This window comes from Zootoca vivipara, chromosome 7, assembly GCF_965207765.1.
Source record: "Zootoca vivipara chromosome 7, rZooViv2.hap1.1, whole genome shotgun sequence".
NCBI classification, from domain to species: Eukaryota; Metazoa; Chordata; class Lepidosauria; order Squamata; family Lacertidae; genus Zootoca; species Zootoca vivipara.
The window spans coordinates 81,074,225-81,093,205 of NC_142590.1; the positions used below are offsets into that span (position 1 = coordinate 81,074,225).

The window sequence follows — 18,981 nt, forward strand, 5'->3', positions numbered from 1 at the left end:
TTTGGAGATATAGTTTTTTTTAAAAAAAAGTCTGTTTGATCTCAGAAACCAGGGGTTTTCCATGCATCTGTGACAGAAGGGGAGATTCGGCGAGAGCCTTTTACACACTTTCCTTGCAGAACTGCTGACCAACGGTTGAATTTCTTTGGTTGCTGCTGCCACTACCACACTGCCTTGGAAACATGATTGAAAAAATTCATATCTATGGTATGATAAGAAAAAAACCCATAAAGGATTTACGAATCATGTGATAAGAAGATCGTTATTTGAAGTATGGGAAGGAAATAAAGCCTTGTTAGAGACTAAGACGCCATGGTGGATCTCACCAATGGAAGTGATCATAGTGAAAAAAGTGAATATGGAAGGTGAGAGACCAACATATGAAAATTTTTTAAGACAATCGGAACAAGGTTGGAAATTGAAACCGTATGAAGAGGTTAAAGTATATTTGACGAGTTGGTTGCAATATCATCAAATTAATGATGTATTTGCGAAAGATAAAAAAATTGGTTTTGAGGAGAGAAGGTCCAAATTTCAAACAGAGTTGCTAGGGGGCAGAATAAAATTGTTGTCCAAAATGTATAATTTGCTGGTAGAGTGGTATACTAAAGATGAGTTGACGAAAGAGGTAATGATAAAATGGGCTAAGGATTTTGGGTATAATATTGAATATGATGCGTGGTTGAAATTATGGAACCAAACAATAAAATTTACAGCATGTACTGCTTTGAAAGAGAATGTTTGGAAGGTGATGTATAGATGGCATTTAACTCCAGTGAAATTAGCAAAAATGTATAGAATGAGTAACAGAATGTGCTGGAAATGCAATGAAAAGGAAGGGGACTTTTATCATATGTGGTGGAAATGTGAAAAGGTTAAAGGATATTGGGAAATGATATATAATGAACTGAAAAAGATATTTAAGTATACCTTTCCCAAAAGACCAGAGGCCTTTCTGTTAGGACTGATAGGCCAAGAGATAACTAGGGAGGACAGTACCCTTTTTTTGTATGCGACAACCGCGGTGAGGACATTATTAGCCCAAAAATGGAAGACCCAGGACTTACCGACAATTGGAGACTGGCAGACAAAGATGATTGAATATGCAGAACTAGCGAGACTGACTAGCAGGATCCGAAACCAGAGGGAGACAAGGTTTCTAAGGGATTGGAGTAAATTTGTGGATTATATGGAAATGAACTGTAAAGGTTTGAAGACACTTGCAGGCGTGAAATAAATCCTACGAATTGACTCTAAAGATTAGATACAAAGGAACTGCGAGATAAGAATTGATTAGAAAACCTTTTGAAGGGAGGGAGGGAAGTCAAGCTCGGCGGAGCATGTTTTTGGTTAAGAATAATAAGATTGGTAAAAAGAGTGATGTATGTATTTTGAATGTTTGTTTGTTTGTTTGTTTTGTATAATGTCTTAAATGTGTTTATTTAAAAAACTTAATAAATAATTATATATATAAAAAAAGGAAACATGATTGAAAAACAGTATGGAAATATTTACTGGTTATTTATTTCTTTTTTAATTGAGTGATGTAAGGGTTGGGGGATGTAAGCAAGCATAAAAACTTCAGTCTTTCAGTCCAGTCTTGTTTACTCAGAAAGAAGTCATGTTGATGCTCTTAGTGATGCTTTGCACCCAACAGCAGCAGCACTACATCCAGACCCTATGCGCTGCTTACTCCAAAGTGAATCCCAGTTAGTTTGGTACAATTTCTCAAGGAAGTGTGCCTAGGACTGCACTGCAGCTTTACTGCGATGCAAACACGCTTTGGGGCCAGGCTCTTACAGTACTTTAAATTTGCAATGGCCAGGATAAATGTTTGTGGGAATGGCAAGTTAAATCCTCCAAGGGAGCAAAAACTCTTTGACAGAATGTCTGGTTTTCACAACGACTATTTTAAATGTGTAATGCGTTTTATTGTATTCTGCTTCACGTGTTTTTATCTTTTTCGCAACGGCTTCGGCTGCACCAAATAAAACAGCCGCAGCGAATCACCGAAAGCATTACGGGAAGCGTATTGCTGGTTGCCAGGGTCCCTTAGCAACGCCGGCCGTCTACGTCATCGCCCCTCGCCCTCCCATTTCCCGTTCTGCGCCGGAAATAGACGGCCTACGTCGGCCGGAAGCTCCTTTGTTTTGGAGGAACCCGGAAGTGGGGCGGCGGAGTAGCCGCCGAGGGAGAGAGAAATGGGTTGCGACGGGGGAACGATCCCAAAGAGGCACGAGCTGGTGAAAGGGCCCCGCAAGATCGAGAAGGTGAGGGCAGGAAAGGCCTTGGTTCTGGTCCTGTGGGGTAGAAGAAGCTGCGAGGAAGGGTGGGCCGGAGGACGCGCTGAGGCCTTGGGAGGCCAAGGGAAATACGGTTTTCGGAGACGGCGGGGTAGTCCCAGCCTCAGAAGCTGCCGTGAGGTAGCTAAGCTTTTGGGAAACCATTGCCACAACGGAAGAGAGTGGGTGGACAAAACATAACGCCTTTTGCAGGAGTGATCCCTCTTTCTGAACGGCTGATAAGCACTGGTGCTTCCCGTCAGACCCCTCCTTGTTTTACCATTCCGCTTTCCCTGTCCTGGTTACTCTCCTATTGCACATCTCAATAACAGATGCGGTCTGTTCTGGAGGGTTCGCACTTGCAGCAGCCCTCCCTTCTATCTTTCAAAAACAATTGAAAACACACAAAAAAGAAGCTGACACATTCAACATGACTTAACACAGGGATGTCCAACAGGTTGATCGCGAAGCTAAACAACTTTGCTGAAGCCTCCCCAGAAGAAGCTCAACAACTTATATTATTCTCCCCCCCCCCCAAAAAAAATCTCAACAACTTTGGTCAATCCAATGGGTAGATCACTGCCAGTATTTTTATAGTGGGAGTAGATTGCAGTCTCTTGGGAGCTGGACACCCCTGACTTAACATATTACTTCACTGCAACCGCATGTTAAGTATGGTGCTGCTGATCTTCATGCAGCTCATCATGAAGGATCATACGTGGGTTGTGTGATGTTAACCTGCTCATGAACATGAATTATAGAACATTATCATAGAAGGTAAAATGGGGGCAGAACTGAGTGAAAAGGGCCCTGTCAGCATTTAAGAAATTGGGGGGGGGCACACTTTTTTCTTCTCTACCCTTTTGTCTGGTGGTTGTGTTCTCTCGGGGTTGTTTCCTTCCTTGAGGCTGGGCTGTGTCATGAGAGCTTTCTGACTGCTCTGCAGACTGCTGGTGAGAAAATGTTTGACACACAATCTTAAAAGACAAGATTCAGAAATTGTTTTGTCGTAGCAACCTTGGACAAAACAAAGAAAATAATTTGGGGGTGATTTTCTTCCATTCCCAGAGGGTTTTCTTTTTCTTTTCTTTTTAAAATGAAATTGCCCCAAAGCATTTCTCCAGTTGCTTATGTTGGGTCAAAAAACCCCAGAAAGCTCTGATCATCAACGCTCTTTCAACTCATTTCAAACTAGTGTTTCAGGAAAAGTAGGTTTCACATAGAAGGGGAAAGCATAATGGAAGATGTTTGTAAAGTTTTTTCCTTTAATAATTTCTTTCAAAAAATGTTAATAATTTTATGTATTCCTCAGGTTGACAAAAATGCAGAATTGGTGGCCCAGTGGTACTACTGCACTCTGAGTCAAGAAAAGTTGAGCAGGCCTATAGTCGCTTGTGAACTTGGCAGGTAGGATTACATTTTTAAACTCCTTTTCAGTGAAACAATATTAATTTCTGAATAAATTGCAATCATGAAATTTACTCACTTTTACAGTATATTTTCTATTACAGACTATATAACAAAGATGCAATCATTGAATTTTTGCTGGATAAATCTTCCGATAAAGTCCTTGTCGAAGCAGCATCTCACATCAAGAGTATTAAGGTAAATTCACATGCTTGTGATCTGTCTGAACGTTTCTAGATATCAGAGCCTACAACTATTAAGCATAATTCAGAGAAAGTTTATTTTGTATACAGTAATTCCTTAATACAAATCCTATTGATTTTAATGAAACATTGAAGCTCCTACTTTCTCTAGCAGGCTTCTAGTTTTTTTAAAAAAAATCATAGTGTAATCTTTATATCAGGCATAGGCAAACTCTAGCCCTTCAGATGTTTGGGACTACAATTCCCATCATCCCTTAAAACTGGTCCTGTTAGGGATAGCCATAGTTTGCCTATGCCTGCTTTATATGCTGCATCTTCTCATGCCTTTTTTGTACGCTGACTATTGGTCTGCTCTTGCTTCTGTCATATTCCTTGCACTCAAAATGACCTTGTCTATCAAGGCAATTCCCTCTTCTTTCTTAAAATTATATTCAAAACTTTTTGGATCTCGTGAGGCATCAACAAATTTTGCCTAGCCTTGATAAATACTGGTCACAGAACCCTGCCCCTTCCCATGTTATGGCGCTTGTCCCCAACCTTGCATTATGCTTCTGAAGTGCCCCCTGCCCCTTGCTTGGAGTTCACTGCAAGTTGTACTATGCTTCAGAGCCCCTCCAAGCAACTCAGAAGCATAGTACTGCTCCTGGGAGATGAGGAAGACCTAAGGCTCATGATATTCACCATAAGGGGATTGGGATCTTGCTGTGACAAATGGAATTATGGATTCCTAGTTTTTACTGTTGTTTAAGAACAACTCTCAGTCTCATTCTTTCTGCATTACCCCATGACTTGGCCTCCTTGTTTTCTCCTGTAGTCCCTTCTTTGCTTTTTCTTTTCTCTTACATTAAAATATATTTGGGCAGAGCAAGCGAGAGAGCCCCACTTTTGTGGTGTCTCTGATGCTTAACGTAGTTCTATTAAATTGTTAAAAAGTAATAACAGAATAATGGCAATTAAAGCTCGGTATGCAGTGCCTAGGGGACACGGGTGGCACTGTGGGTTAAACCACAGAGCCTAAGGCTTGCGGTTCAAATCCCCGTGACAGGGTGAGCTCCCGTTGCTCAGTCCCAGCTCCTGCCAACCTAGCAATTCGAAAGCACGTCAAATGGCAAGGAAATAAATAGGTTTTACCTCCAGTGGGAAGGTAAACGGCGTTTCCATGTGCTGCTCTCATGTTGGCCACATGACCTGGAAGCTGTACGCCGGCTCCCTCGGCCAATAAGGTGAGATGAGCGCCGCAACCCCAGAGTCGGTCATGACTGAACCTAATGGTCAGGGGTCCCTTTACCTTATGCAGTGCCTAAGCACCAACATTTTAAAAATTGCTTGCTGTGTCTTGTTGTCTCTATCAGGTGAGTTGCTATTTTAGAAATTAACCAGGCTTGTATTAGTTGAGTAGATCTATGATTAGAAAAGCAATTAATTTCAATTGCTTTTTTTTAAAAAAAGAAACCTTCATTCAGGAGTAGGAATTTAACCTTGAATGTTTTGCAAATGGTTTTATTAATATAGAATGATAAAGGGAAGAACTGCATTATTTCAGGAGGTCATTTCAACTTGCTTCCATTTAAAAACTTGTGTAAGAGACTTTTATTTCCTTTCAGAACGTCATAGAGTTAAATCTCTCAGACAATCCTGCTTGGACTGGTGACAAGGGGAATACAAAAGGGGATAAATATGATGACATCCAGAGTGCACGTTTCATTTGCCCTGTAGTTGGGTTGGAAATGAACGGAAGACATCGGTAAGTATTTAATATCCTGTGTGATGGAGAAAAATTCTTAGATGGTTAAGCAAGTTTTCAAAGAAACTAAATTCCACTGAATTAAATGGGGCATGCTGCTTAGGAAAGTGGGAGTGGAATCACAGTGTGCTGCTGTCCTGTGGGGCTCTGAACAGGAGCATGATGTGCGGATATGTCACATGTACCCTAATATTGTGCAAGCTTACTCAGAGGTATCTCTCTCCCAGTGCTCATTAGGAATTCCTAATGAGCATACATAAGCCTTCAGGATTAATGATCAAAATCTAGACACATTAATTTGTTTGCTATGAGAAAAATCAAACCTTATTTGAGTATCAAGGGAAGAGTCTAAAGGCCTGCATATTGTAAGTTTTATCAGCGTTAATGTCATTGAAGAATATGGAAAAGCCTATGAAATCTGAGTATCTGTAAAACTAATGTAGTGTGACAGCAACTGCTTGGCTTTTATTGTTTGCTTACTGAAATGGGATACAGTGGTACCTCGCAAGATGAATGCCTCGCGCAACGAAAAACCTGCAAGACGAAAGCGTTTTGCGATGTTTTTGGTGACTCGCAAGGCAAAGTTTTTTGCGTTGTTTTTTTTTTGCTGCGGCAAACTGCGCTTCATAAGATGAAATTATCGCAAGACGAAGCGACTTGCGGAACGAATTAATTTTGTCTTGCGAGGCACCACTGTAGTTGTTACTACAGTAACGAATGAGGATTTTGTAGCATAATATGCACTTCCTGTGTTAACCACATGGGGGTGTTTTGGGACACATTGTGTGCTGGGGACAAATGGCAGTAACAAATGGATTATTATTATTATCCTTCTTTTGCATTCTTGTATTACTTGAAAAATTTTGCTTATAAATTCTGGCCTTGATCCAGCTAAATTTAGTTCGAATGTGCAGCTCATCCTATATACGCTCGAAATTCTATGTTCCACTGAGTATGATAAGACTAAGTGTGCATATGACTGCAGCCTGGGTCCCATTAAAACAATTAATACAAGTTAGCCACAATTAGCTTACACCCCATTGCTTACAGCAAATCTATACATGCTTACTCAGAAATTACTCCCAGTTAAGTGTGCATAGGGTTGCAGTCTTAGTTAGAGCTGTCTGGAGCTTCATAGTTGCCTTTGTATTTAACCTCTGAACATCATTTTCTCTCTGCTTTGCCCAAGGTTTTGCTTTCTACGCAACTGTGGTTGTGTCTTCTCTGAACGCGCTCTCAAAGAAATTAAAACTGAAGTTTGCCACAAGGTAAGCTTTGTACCTTTCTCTCCCCTCCCCCCTTTCTTGTATGTGTTTGTGCTGCATCCCAGCCCAAAATTACTTTGAATTAAGCAAGGTTTGTGGAACTGGATTGTCCAGAGGGCCAGATCTAGAAGTGCCCTGCTCTCTGGGGGCCACTTTGGCAGGTGGGTAGGGAGTGTATCTGATCCCTGCTGAAAGCACTGCAACAGGGTAATGTGTTACGGTACATTAAAACAGTGCAGAATACAACCTGCAGCTGCAAAGAAACATTGAATTTAGCACTGTTTGAAACCATAGCTATACCTGTGCTTCCCCTGATGTCATATGACATCAGGCAGCTGACAGATGGGTATGATTTTGCCTAAATGACCTGGTGGACTAATTGAGAAGGCCTGGTGGGCTTAATCAGTCCCACAACCAGATACTTCCCCAATGCTGACTTAAGCAGTGTTATAAACATGCATAACTAGAATCTAGATTGCAGCTATTGGTTTTCTCGTCCATGTGCATTCAAAGAGAGGACACAATTTGTTTAATCCAGGGGGACTTTGGGCTTCTGTTTTCAGTAGACTGGTGGAAGTCATTCAAGTGGGTATCCTTTTACTGTGCACCAGAATAACATCTCATTTTCTCCGTCTCCTCAGAGCTAAGAATTGGTCTTTCTTTTTGTCTCTTAGGATTATGTTTATCATAAGAATTGTAGAGTTAGAAGGGGCCCTGAGGGTCATCTGGTCCAACTGCCTCCAATGCAGGAATCTAAATAGGCCATTCTTTAAGAAGGACTATTTGTGAACTTGCTTCCTCCTTCATTCCAAAGGTCCTTGAATTCCCTAAAACTAGTTGTATTGTTGGCAGTTTCCTATGGTATGTGGTTTCCATACTACTGCTGTTGCCAGTTGAATCCTGTGGCCCTTGGAGCCCATTTTGACCATCTCCTATACACACGTTGCATCTTCTCTCTAGCCTAAGATAACATGTGGCCCCCACTCCTTCCTTTCAGTTACTCCCAGTGGCCAACGTCACTGGCAACCCTAAGCTCTTATTGTTCAAGGGCTGATTACTAATAAGACATGTGCAGTTCTTTACAAATATTCCACACTCTCCTAAGGAACTCCTAAGGAACCCTCACTACCCACAGCTTGAGGAACACTGATTTAGTTGGTTGCTGTGGAACACGTTTTTCTTTTATTTTCTGCAGGCTTTCCATGTGTTTCCTTTCTCCACTTTTTCCTTTTCATGTGTGTCTATTCTCCACTATGCCGCCTACCGTGGTTTAAGTCAGAATTTTCTTTTATAAACAGATGTACTGTAGTGGTAATCCCTGTGATAATGTGAGTAAAGGATTCAAAGTAAACTGAAAGTTGAAGAAGCTGTAGTGAGATTAAGAGTAGTCTTTCAACAGAGGTTGTGGTAGCAAAAATGCACAAATCACTAGTTTCAGGGTAAGATATTCTTCATAAATGCATCTATGGTTGAGTATATATTTTTAAATAGGAATTCAGCTGCAGGCCATTAAGTAAAGAAAACAAATCAGAGAGACCTGCATGGTGATTTCACTTTGCATAAAGCAGCAGTCTCTGACTTACTCACGACTAAAGTCGAAATGAGATAAGTATGTTTCAAGTTGGAATGAATTTTCCCCAGGGCAGAAGATTGGCTAGTGGTCCTTAGAGAGTTTTGCCCATGCGTGTGGTTTGTGGCACGGCTCACTTTCCCAAGCCTTGTAGAGCTATGTACTCTGTTGACACATTTCGAGTTTCTCCAGTGGAGAAATGTACTAAGTGCTGGCCAGCTACATAACATGTGTGATGGGCACCATTTTGTAACTAGACTCTTTTTATAATGACAACAGTAAACAGTGTGCAGGTGCTTTCATAGCTTAAATGCCTGTATAAGCTATTTAGCCCCTGGCGGCTGCACTCGGGTACTGCTGTGCTAGGGTGTCCCTAGCTCAGTGGTTCCCAATTAGCTTATTACTGAGTACCCCCTATTTTTCAAAAGCCAGGCCATGTACCCCCTGCGTTTGAAATTTTTGATAACTCTATTGTACCCGGTAGTTATCTGCGCAAAGCAATTTTTTGAAGAAAATGTGGGGTGGCCCCTAATCAGCAAAGGATTTTTAGGTATACTAAAAAACAGGCCATAAAATTTGTGATACTATCACAAATTGCCTGTTTCCAGACAGTGCCCTAGCAATAAACTAAATCATCAAAGGGTGAGCTGTTGTGCTAATCATAGTGGCAATTTGCTTAGCTATTTCCCCTGTTGGTCTTTCAGGATGAGACATGAATCCCAAACTCAAAAGCAAGATTCACTGAAAACCCTACTACAGTACAAGCAGTGGGAGAGTCCTCTAAACTTGATAGTCATTGAAAGCAATTAGAAGTTCTTTTCAGTTAAAAAATAGAGAGCAAGGGGAAGAGATCACTTACCTTTTTTAAAATTATAAACATGTGAACCTGCCCTGTGGAGCAAGTCATTTGCTCTCTCTCTCTCCACCCCCCTCACTGCCCCCTTGCTCCTCCAATTGCAAGAGCCCTAATAAACTGTGTCAGAGGTTTTTGCCCAGTCCTAGTTCACTTGCAATCCAGCAACTCTTTCACAAGTTTTTCTCCCTGCCAGCAAGCAGGCCCTGGTCACAGCAGAGGCTGGGTACTGGGGATCATCATTGTGGCTTTCACTGTGCAATTAACAAGTTAAGTGAGTCCCTGGCAGGGGGTGGTGCCGCGGAACCCCTGGGTGGGTTCCGCAAATCCCCAGGGGTCAGTGGACCCCTAACTGGGAACCACTTCCCTAGCTTATTTGATCAGTCAGTGAGAAGGTGGGTCTAGGGTGAGGTCTGTTGTGTTTGTTTTATGGCAGTCATAGGTTCAATTTAATGACCTTTTGTTCCTTGCAACTTTGTGATTTTGTAAAGTAATGTGAAAAAGTCATTGTTATGCATGTCAAAATGAAGCCAGCAGTGACTCATCCAGTCCTACCACAGGAATACTGTGGACTTTGTTAGAATGATGCTTTCTTGGCTTGCTACGTTGAAAAGTCAATAGAAACGGATCTATTGATGTATTGATTCCTTTCAGAGCTTTCTGTTCCAGTTGTGCTGGTTCTCTTCCTTGTTCATGGCAGCCATATAACATTAAAATAGGCCTAAACAAGTTTGCTGTGCCACTTTCTGTTGGGGCCCACTTGACTATTAAGTGATATGGAAAAGGAATTATGAGCTTCAAAGACTGTTGGAACATCAATAGTTGTATTATATAGCAATGGGCATGTTGCCCGTAACAATAAATCTTTGTGCAGTGATTATCTTATAACTCGTAGAAGTTCAGCTTTCTACTGCGAATCCTGATCAGTGTTTGTTTTAAATGAAAACTAAATTTGCAAGAGTCATATTTAACACAGCTATATATCTGAGCCCCATGACTGATGATAAAATAATGTAAATTGTGCCTGAAAAAGTTTCCAAAAATGGCAAATGTGTGTGTTTAATGTATTCACCCCGCAAGTCCAGCCTTTCAAACCTACCTGCCCACTGTTACCCAGCAGTAGATAAAAATCTCTCACTGGCTTTTCTCTGGAGCCCACCCTCCTTCTCAAGCTAGGTGGACAGCTAACAGCTTTTGTGGCTAAAATGTGAGGCTTTCTTCCAAGATTTGTTCGCTTGGTGCCATGGTTAGTACCTTTTAGGCGCCAGGCAAACACTATCTTTTCCCTTTGAGTTTTTATGGCACTTAATTACTTTGTCCTCCCTCTTGAGCATAATTTTTTATCACTTGTTTTACTGTTAGTCTGCTTTTTCTGCTGTTTTCTGCTGCATTTTTATTGTTTCATGGATAATGGTTTTATAGTGTTCATAATGATAAGATGAGATATAAATTCTGAAAACAAGCCTTGCCTTCTTCTACCTCTGCCTACTGTCCTCTGCAAATAAGTTCAATGTCTACAAGTCGCACCTGGTCCTTACCCATTTTGGAATTCAGGGGAAATTCAGATTAACTAGATTTATTCACATCCTATATACTGTACTAATAGTTAACTCTTTCTTAAAATGCTGATCTTTATGTAACCCAAATGGCACCATCTGTGTCCAAGAGGTTCAGCAGGTTCAAGGGGATCCCAAGGTTTGCAGAAGTACAAAGTAGTGTTGGTGGGGAAAGATCCCTAAGCAGAGGAAACACATCCCCGTTAGAACTGAGCATACTCAGTAGTCATGGAATACTGACTTATTGTTGGGGGAATGGAAAATATGGATGTATGTGTCGATGAACATGAGTTTGACCAAACTGCGGGAGGCAGTGGAAGACAGGAGTGTCTGGCATGCTATGGTCCATGGGGTCACAAGGAATCGGACACGACTAAACGACTAAACAACAAATGTGTGGATGGAATGAAGTATCTCAAAAGAAGGCATGGCTGGCTGGCTAGCATCCTGAACGGGAATGTAGTGCACTACACCAGGGGTTGTCAACCTACCAACCACTAATGGGCGTTTCAGGATTCTAGGTGGGCGGTAGGGGTTTCTGCGGTACAAGGTGAATTCTTCCATCAAGCAGTAAGGGGTGGTAAGGAAATTTTACCATCAAGAAACATGCATTAGTGGGTGGTAGATATGAAAAGGTTGACTACCCCTGCACTACACCATTTTCATGCAGATCCCACTTGTGTATTTTATGGTTTTGTTTGCAGGATAGAAGCTAGGCATGCACATATGTGGGGTTAAAGATGCCAAAGATTTCTTCTCATCTTTCCCCTGTACATTAAACCCTGATAGGCATATTTTCAAATGAGCAAGGACTGTGGGGTCAACAAAGTTAGCTTTGCCCAATGACTCATGCACATGAGCTGTGTCCCATACAAAGAGTTTAAAACTTGACTCTCTTCCAGTGTGACCAACAACAACTTAAAACCCTCTGGAAACATTAGTACTTCCTTTTATCTTAGGTTTTGCGTAGGGGAAAGAGTAGTTGCGCTAAGTAGGAAGGGAAGGTCTGCCAAAGCTTCTCAGTCTCAGTCTGTGATGGAATCAGTCTCTCTTATCGGACACCAGTGTGCATTTTGATGTCAGTTCATCTGAAGACTACGCCGTTTCCCGGAAAGTCAAGATCTGGTGCCCTATCTCTGACTGACGGTCAAATAAAGTCTGATTGATTGATTGATCTGGTGCCCGACATCCAAGGGCCAGCAGATGTGTTGATTCATCTCTTCAAGATCTTATCAAATGCAGAACAATCAAAATGGTTCCTGGATTTTCTGGTAAATTTTTGTGTGTGGGAAGATTCCTCCCAAAATTCCTTAATGCACATGACACAAAGTCACAGTGTGAGTTTGAAAACATTTTCCTGCTGACTCTGTTTACAATGCCTCCTATGGTGGCTCACAAAAATCATATAAACAATATCATAGGATCATAAAACTGTAGAGCTGGAAGGGACCCCAAGAGTCATCAAGTCCAACCACCTGCAATGCAGGAATCTCAACTAGATCAAACATGACAGGTGGCCATCAGTTTTATTTATTAAATTTGCAAGAGCAGTATCTCACCAGTCAAAATGGTCCACCTCTTGCCTACTTCCCCAAAGTTGTTACAAACATAACATGAGGAGGAGGGAAAATCTAAACATCTTGAGCTACTTGTAAGAAATGTGAGATATAAAATGGACTAGATATATGTAAGTTTTCTCTGAATTGGGACTTTCAGAGTTACATAGGTTTGATTCCTGTTAACGCACCAGTGTTCCAGAATTCTTAAAACTGACAAGTATTTTTTAAAGAAATGTCTGGTTTGCACCTCACTTTAAACCAGTTAAGTTTAAGCTTAACTATGACCAAGCAGTGTGCTGGTGCATCACTCCTACGCTAGGCCAAACGGTTGCTTAGTTCCCAGCAGCACAGCCCCACCCATACACCAACATCATGCATGTTCACCTTTCAACCATGGTGCAAACCACCCAAGGTTTAGCAGTTGGTTGGTCACTGAGGATGCTCTGTGGAACTTGAATTTTATGTAGACTTGGGCTGATTCATTGGCAATTGACTTTGTTCCTCTCCCAGCACTGGAATGTGAAGGCTTTTAAAACTGAGGTGCTAACTGAGGCTTGTTACCGCTCACGCTCACGAGGGGACTTTTGTTGCAGCAGTCTTTCCTACAGCTTGGTAAAGGAGACTGACATTATTCCCACGTTGCAGATGAATGTGGGCTGGGGGTGGAAAGAGTATAGCAAGGAGGCTGAGAAAAGAGACATTCCTCAAGGCCGCCTGATAGACTGAGGTCTCCTGCTAGATAATGATTATCTCATAGTTCCTTTTGTAACTTACTGTACCGCCATGAAGCCAAGAGGAGATAAGGCAAAAGAACAAATAGCATTAAGAAGGTCATAATATAGCCTTCAAATGATATGGGAATGGTAAGCCCTTTTGTGCTGAGTAATAGCATGGTAGTATCAACTCAACCTCAGGGACCTAGATTTCTGAAGGTCATTATCTTTCTGATCAGTGGAGAACAAAGGCATCATGGGCTTTGAAGACACTCAAACTCAGGATGCAAGGGAGAAACGTGCTAAGAGGAAGGCACGCTTGGCAAATCCACAGCATGAACAACTCCAGCCCGGATACCAATGTCCCCACTGTGGAAGGACGTGTGGATCCAGAATTGGCCCCCACAGTCACTTATGGACTCATTGTTAAAACTGTGTTTATGGAAGAGAATCTTACAAGTGATCGCCAAAGAAGAAAGAAGCCCTCATGGAGTCAAGCTCTCATAGACTTCTGTGCCAAAAGGTTCCCAAGTGTATACTTCCAGCCCATCTATGACCTTGCTGAGCTGAGAAGGTTGAATTGAAGCCAGTATAACCTCACGGAAGTTAGCAGCAGCATGTAATTGACTTTAGGTTTGTTTGTTTTTTTATTTTAAGAAACTCTTAAAAACTCAGCTTTCCTTTCCGATTTGCAGCAGCTTACAGTAAGTAGGGAATCATGATGTAAAATGGGGAATTCCAGTGTAATCGAATACTTTGGGCATGCTTCATATCTTCCTGCTTTGCTCAGTGCCTCTAAACCTTTTCCAGGCAGGCCAATGAGGCAGGTTGAGGCAGCTGTCCCATCCACTGGAGCCTTTTTGTGATGCTGTGCTTAGTCCTACCTGTCGAAAAGCTTGCAGAAACTGGCCAAGATGAAGTATCTGAACCACCGATGTCCCAGGTGGACTGGCATAGCCGCCTTTCTCTTCCCCTTGTGCTGGCAGATGGCTATAAACACGCTAGACAAACTGGAGGTCAGGAGGTTACACAGTGTAGTTGCTCTGTAGGATTCCCTACCACCACCAAAACTATTAGACTAGTTCCTACAGCTCTGGCTGTGGGATAGACTGTGACAGGCTTACAGATCCCTATTGAGCATTGCGACTAGCAGGTATTGCTGTTGCCTGCACACAACTGGATTTCGTGGTCTCCTGATCACAGACCTACTGGGAAATGGGAACTGCAATAGGAGGGCACCAGCATGGTCCTGAGGGATACAGGAGTGTTGTCGATCAGGTTTAAGAGTAATTGTCCCATATTTAGGTTCAAATGGTAAGGTTTAATGCGATGGTGGGTTTGTCTCTTTGTATTACAGTTATGGCCTTTTAAACCAGTGCATTTTTAATCTAGTGTTTGCTAATAATCTGTTCTGCCATGTGCAGCGAAGTTCTGTACAGTATATGGTAGCGTCCTTCACGTTGTTTCTGGCATTTCATTGCAATGATAGTTTTGGTTTTTCATAAGTGTATAATCAAGGAGGTGTTGTGCACATGTTTGCTCCTTGTCAATAGACATGATTAGAGTAATTTTTTTGCTTAAATATAGAGGCTGAAATTTTGAAAGCAATCCAAGAAGCATAGACATGTAACAGTTGGATGAATGAGTCTGCTCAATTTCATCTGCCAGTCTTCTCTGAAAACACTGCCATGGATGGCACAGAAATAAAAGAACAATTAAGGAATGTTGTTGAAAGTTAAGTGCTAATCCACAAACTGTTTAACCTTCAGTAGTCTCATCTATAGCAGTGATAATATTCCAAAATGATTGCCTGTCAATTGTGTTTAGGGCTGCACCATGAATCAAAACATAGAGTCCAAATAAGCATGTTTGTACTTAAATTCTATATCCCAGTGATACTTGTTTGAAACGACCGAAAACCAGTTCTTATTTTCAAGTAAATACCTTTGTTTTCAAGGCTTTAATATTTGTAGTTCCCGCACCCCTGATTGGCCTTAGAGAACAACCTGCACATTTGGTCCAAAAGAATGTGGACAGCAGTATCATATTCAGACATCAATACACCAATGTTATCTGAAATTCCTTCTCGGTTTCTTCTGCTCTATTGTTAAAACTGAAAACAGACCACAGATTACCCACAGAAGCAAGATGAGGTATAACAAATGAGGCCAAAGGGAGTTGGTTGCTACGTTTCTGGTAGTTAAATGTTTTGTTTTTTATTTAAAGCAGCAATTAGCTTTATTCCCCAGGTGTTTCCCCTCCTTTAAGTATATACTGAGAGGTGACCTAGACCCAACAGACTTGTTCAAAGCAAGAAATAATAATAATATATATAGCATTCTACATTTCTCTGATATGGCATATGCAGTTTATGTGCAGCGACCCTTCGCATTGCCCTCAACATTCTAGCTACAAATGACAGCTAAGTGTGAGTGTTGTGACTGTGGATCATAAGCTCCACAACAGACTTCATTACTTAATACAACAGAGGATAATTAAGTGTTCTTGTTTTATTCATTGCCTCCTTTGCACACGCACCAGGATTTAGATTAAAATTCATTGTTGTGATCACTCAGCACTCCATTCCTCACTTAGATTAAGTCACTTGACCCAGCTTGTGTCGTTTCAGTACTTCATGTCCTGTGACTTTTCCTTTATAGAGTCTCCATCTACTAGATAGGCACCCCCAAACTGCAGCCCTCCATATGTTTTGGCCTACAACTCCCATGATCCCTTGCTAACAGGACCAGTGGTCAAGGATGATGGGAATTGTAGTCCAAAACATATGGAGGGGCGGAGTTTGGTACTAGATGGGAGGGACTATCCAAAAGTTGCTACAACTCCCAACAGCATTAGCAAGTATAGATGGGAGTTGTAGTTTAGTAATACCTGGAGGACCAAAGGTTTCCCACACCTGAGCTACAGCAGTGGCTAAAAAAGTTGGTAGTATTTTTGAAGCTGTCTAAACCTGTATTCTAAAGGTTAGTCGGAATATTAGGGCACAAAACCACAGGAGCTATCTCTGATTCCTAAGAAATCCTGGGGTTTCTCGGAATCTTAACAAGAGTTAAGAGTGGAAAGAGGTTTTTCCACATGACAGCTTGCTCGCTGCTCTCAGTGATACCTTAAAATGTGCAGCCTTAGGGCATGCTCTGTTTATGTGAAGTGACGATGCGATCCAACAAGTCTTGCTACTGCCCTGTGAATGGAGTGTGTATCACTGAACACTTCCCAGAATGTTCTGCGACACACAAGGCTTCTTTGGCAGGAAACTCTGAACAACACTGTAATAGGCAATCACAGCCCCACAATGTAGATCTTAATGAGCAATCCTCATTCAAGTTGTAGTTTTATCTATTTTTTAAAACAGGTATTGTCTCCCAAAGCAGCTCATATTGAGAGAAACAAGGTCCTGCCACCAAATGTATAAACTAAAAGGGCAAAGCATGCTAGGAACATCTGAGTGGAGAGAAAAGGAGAGAAGCAGAACAGTTCTTCGGGGCCAGAACAAAGTGGTGAGCATTTTTATCCAGTTTGGGGCAGGGTGACCTTCCCCTTGAAAAAACGAATTGATGTTTCCTTTTTCATTAGTTGATAGAAAGGTGCCAGAATGTCCTTCCATTTTGTTTCTTCATTCCTAGGCAACTGGCAGTTCATGCCAAATGTTATTTCAGACAAGGAACAGGAGTGGGGGACGACAGCTCCTCCTTTGATTTGTGAATGGGACCATGTTGGTCTCCCGTTTGCCAAGATGCTATTTCTAGGAGGCAAGGGGCAGAACCTCCCAGTGGTCCTGAATTTCCTGGTTGATGACAGGGGTTAAAGTATGCAGTCTTCAGCTCTGCAGTGCCAGGGCTCTTTTTATGGATGCAGTGTAAATATAGGAGTGGTGAACAGAGAGCACTGGAAAAGCAACATATCCATATTTTAACATTTAGAGAAATGTAAGTCGTTCATACTATGAAGAGACAAATTATTATTATTATTTTGAATTTCTCTGAAAGTTTAGAAATCAGAAGAAATCTGAGAAGGGATCTAATATTCATCTTCACCCTGCAGAGCGTTTGTTTTGCAAGTGTTTTTCTCTGGAGTGCCTGTTCTCTTCATAGAAATAATCATAGAATCATAGAGCGGGAAGGGACCACAAGGGTCATCTAGTCCAACCCCCTGCAATGCAGGAATCCTTTGCCCAATGTAGGGCTTGAATCCATGACATGGAGATTAAGACTCATGCTTTACCAACTGAGCTATGCTCCCCATGTAGACTGGATTGTGTAAACAAAGTACAGTAGTCTGTGGCAGAGCCCTGAATGATAAGTGGTCCTGCCTCAATTGGTTTTGTGTGGGTTATATTGGATGGCTTTTTCATTCCATCCAATTCCAATTATAATTTGAAATCCTAAATCTAAATATAGTGCTGTTTGCATTCCATGATTCTATCCAAGTGTAGAATTTGAACAGGATATGATATGAAAATTGGCATCCTGAGAATCCCCGCTTTTTCTTTTTTAAAGCAAATTTATATCTTCATGACTAAGAAGACGAACTTCAAAGTGTGTGGTGTGTGTGTGTGTGTGTGTGTGTGTGTGTGTGAGAGAGAGAAACTGTAGCTGTCATGGGATGATTTCAAATGATTGGGATAGTATGTGGGTTGGTGAGAATCTGTTATAGATAAGATCATGACCTTCTCTTGATTAGCTTAAGCAAAATAACAGTACAATCCTTAATTGGTGTTTATTTTTTGGGATGGGAACAATCTACCACAACATATATATTTTTTCACTTAAGAATAATGTTTATGTATCTACAGAGTTTTGTGGATTTAATGGACAGATTAATTTATTAAGACTGAAATGATCAATTAACTTTAATTAGGGGACATTCTTGCCCACAATCCTATGCATGCTTAATCACGAGCTTTTGTCTTGGTTGGCTATTATATTCTCAAGCAACCTTAACTTGGCTATCCAAGGAGTGGTTAGTATACATTATTATCTGCCCATAGTGAAAGCAAGCTTCTTCCTTGGAAATTCTGTTTGTTCTGAGTTTCTTTTTAAGCACTTTAACAAAACGTAGTAAGGCCCAGGCTAATAAACAAGCAATCTTAACAGCATTACAGTTGGGAGTGTTGACATGTGAAAAATTTCAGGCATGGTGTGTGACATATCAGCTTTATAATGTACAATGGCAGATCCAGCTTATGGGAGCAGTGAGTGTGCAGTCCCATGGAAATTATAAAGTCATGGAAAGTGCATAATGCAGAAAAAAGTCCCTTGAGGCGAATGTTCCCAGGGATAGCCTGAAGGGATTCTGTACCTGTAGCTGCTTGTTGTGCAGAGTAATGAGCATTTTTTCAAAATGTCACTAAGCCTACAGGGCTGTGAATCTTACTGCTATGTGAAAAGTGGTGGATGGACATAAAGATTTCTGCGAAGGCAAAACTGTGTCCTATCTTGAAGAGGAGAAGGAAGGTCCATGTTACCTAGCTTTTCTTTGTTCAGAAAGCTGTTCTGCACCCGTTGTCCTCTTGCTGAGAAATAAATTGAAAGATTTTAAGCATTATTTCAGGAGCAGGATAATTGTTCATGGATTGAATGTGATGGCTTTCTTTTTAACCACAAACAGAATCCCTACATAGCCTCTGGCTATAGTGAGTTCAAAAATACAGCTCTCCATCTGGGTGTACAAAGATGGGGAACGGTCTGAAGACACATGAGAATACCACTTCACTGGAGCAAGCAGCTCTGGGTCTAGCAGTGCCTGTACAGTATAGGTAGCTGTCTGAGAACCATGTGTACACTACATTGGGTTCCATGATGTAAAAATATA

At 41.4% G+C, this 18,981-nt stretch overlaps 1 protein-coding gene across 1 annotated transcript in view; it reads left to right on the forward strand.

Moving 5' to 3' along the window:
* The first annotated feature begins 2,152 nt into the window (after window positions 1–2,152).
* Window positions 2,153–18,981, forward strand: part of RTF2 (replication termination factor 2) — a 58,573-nt gene continuing 41,744 nt past the window's right edge. The window contains exons 1-5 of the mRNA XM_035124364.3: window positions 2,153–2,270; window positions 3,595–3,689; window positions 3,794–3,887; window positions 5,497–5,636; window positions 6,826–6,904. Coding sequence (XP_034980255.1) covers window positions 2,202–2,270; window positions 3,595–3,689; window positions 3,794–3,887; window positions 5,497–5,636; window positions 6,826–6,904 — 477 coding nt within the window. The 5' untranslated portion in view covers window positions 2,153–2,201. The remainder of the gene's footprint in view (window positions 2,271–3,594; window positions 3,690–3,793; window positions 3,888–5,496; window positions 5,637–6,825; window positions 6,905–18,981) is intronic.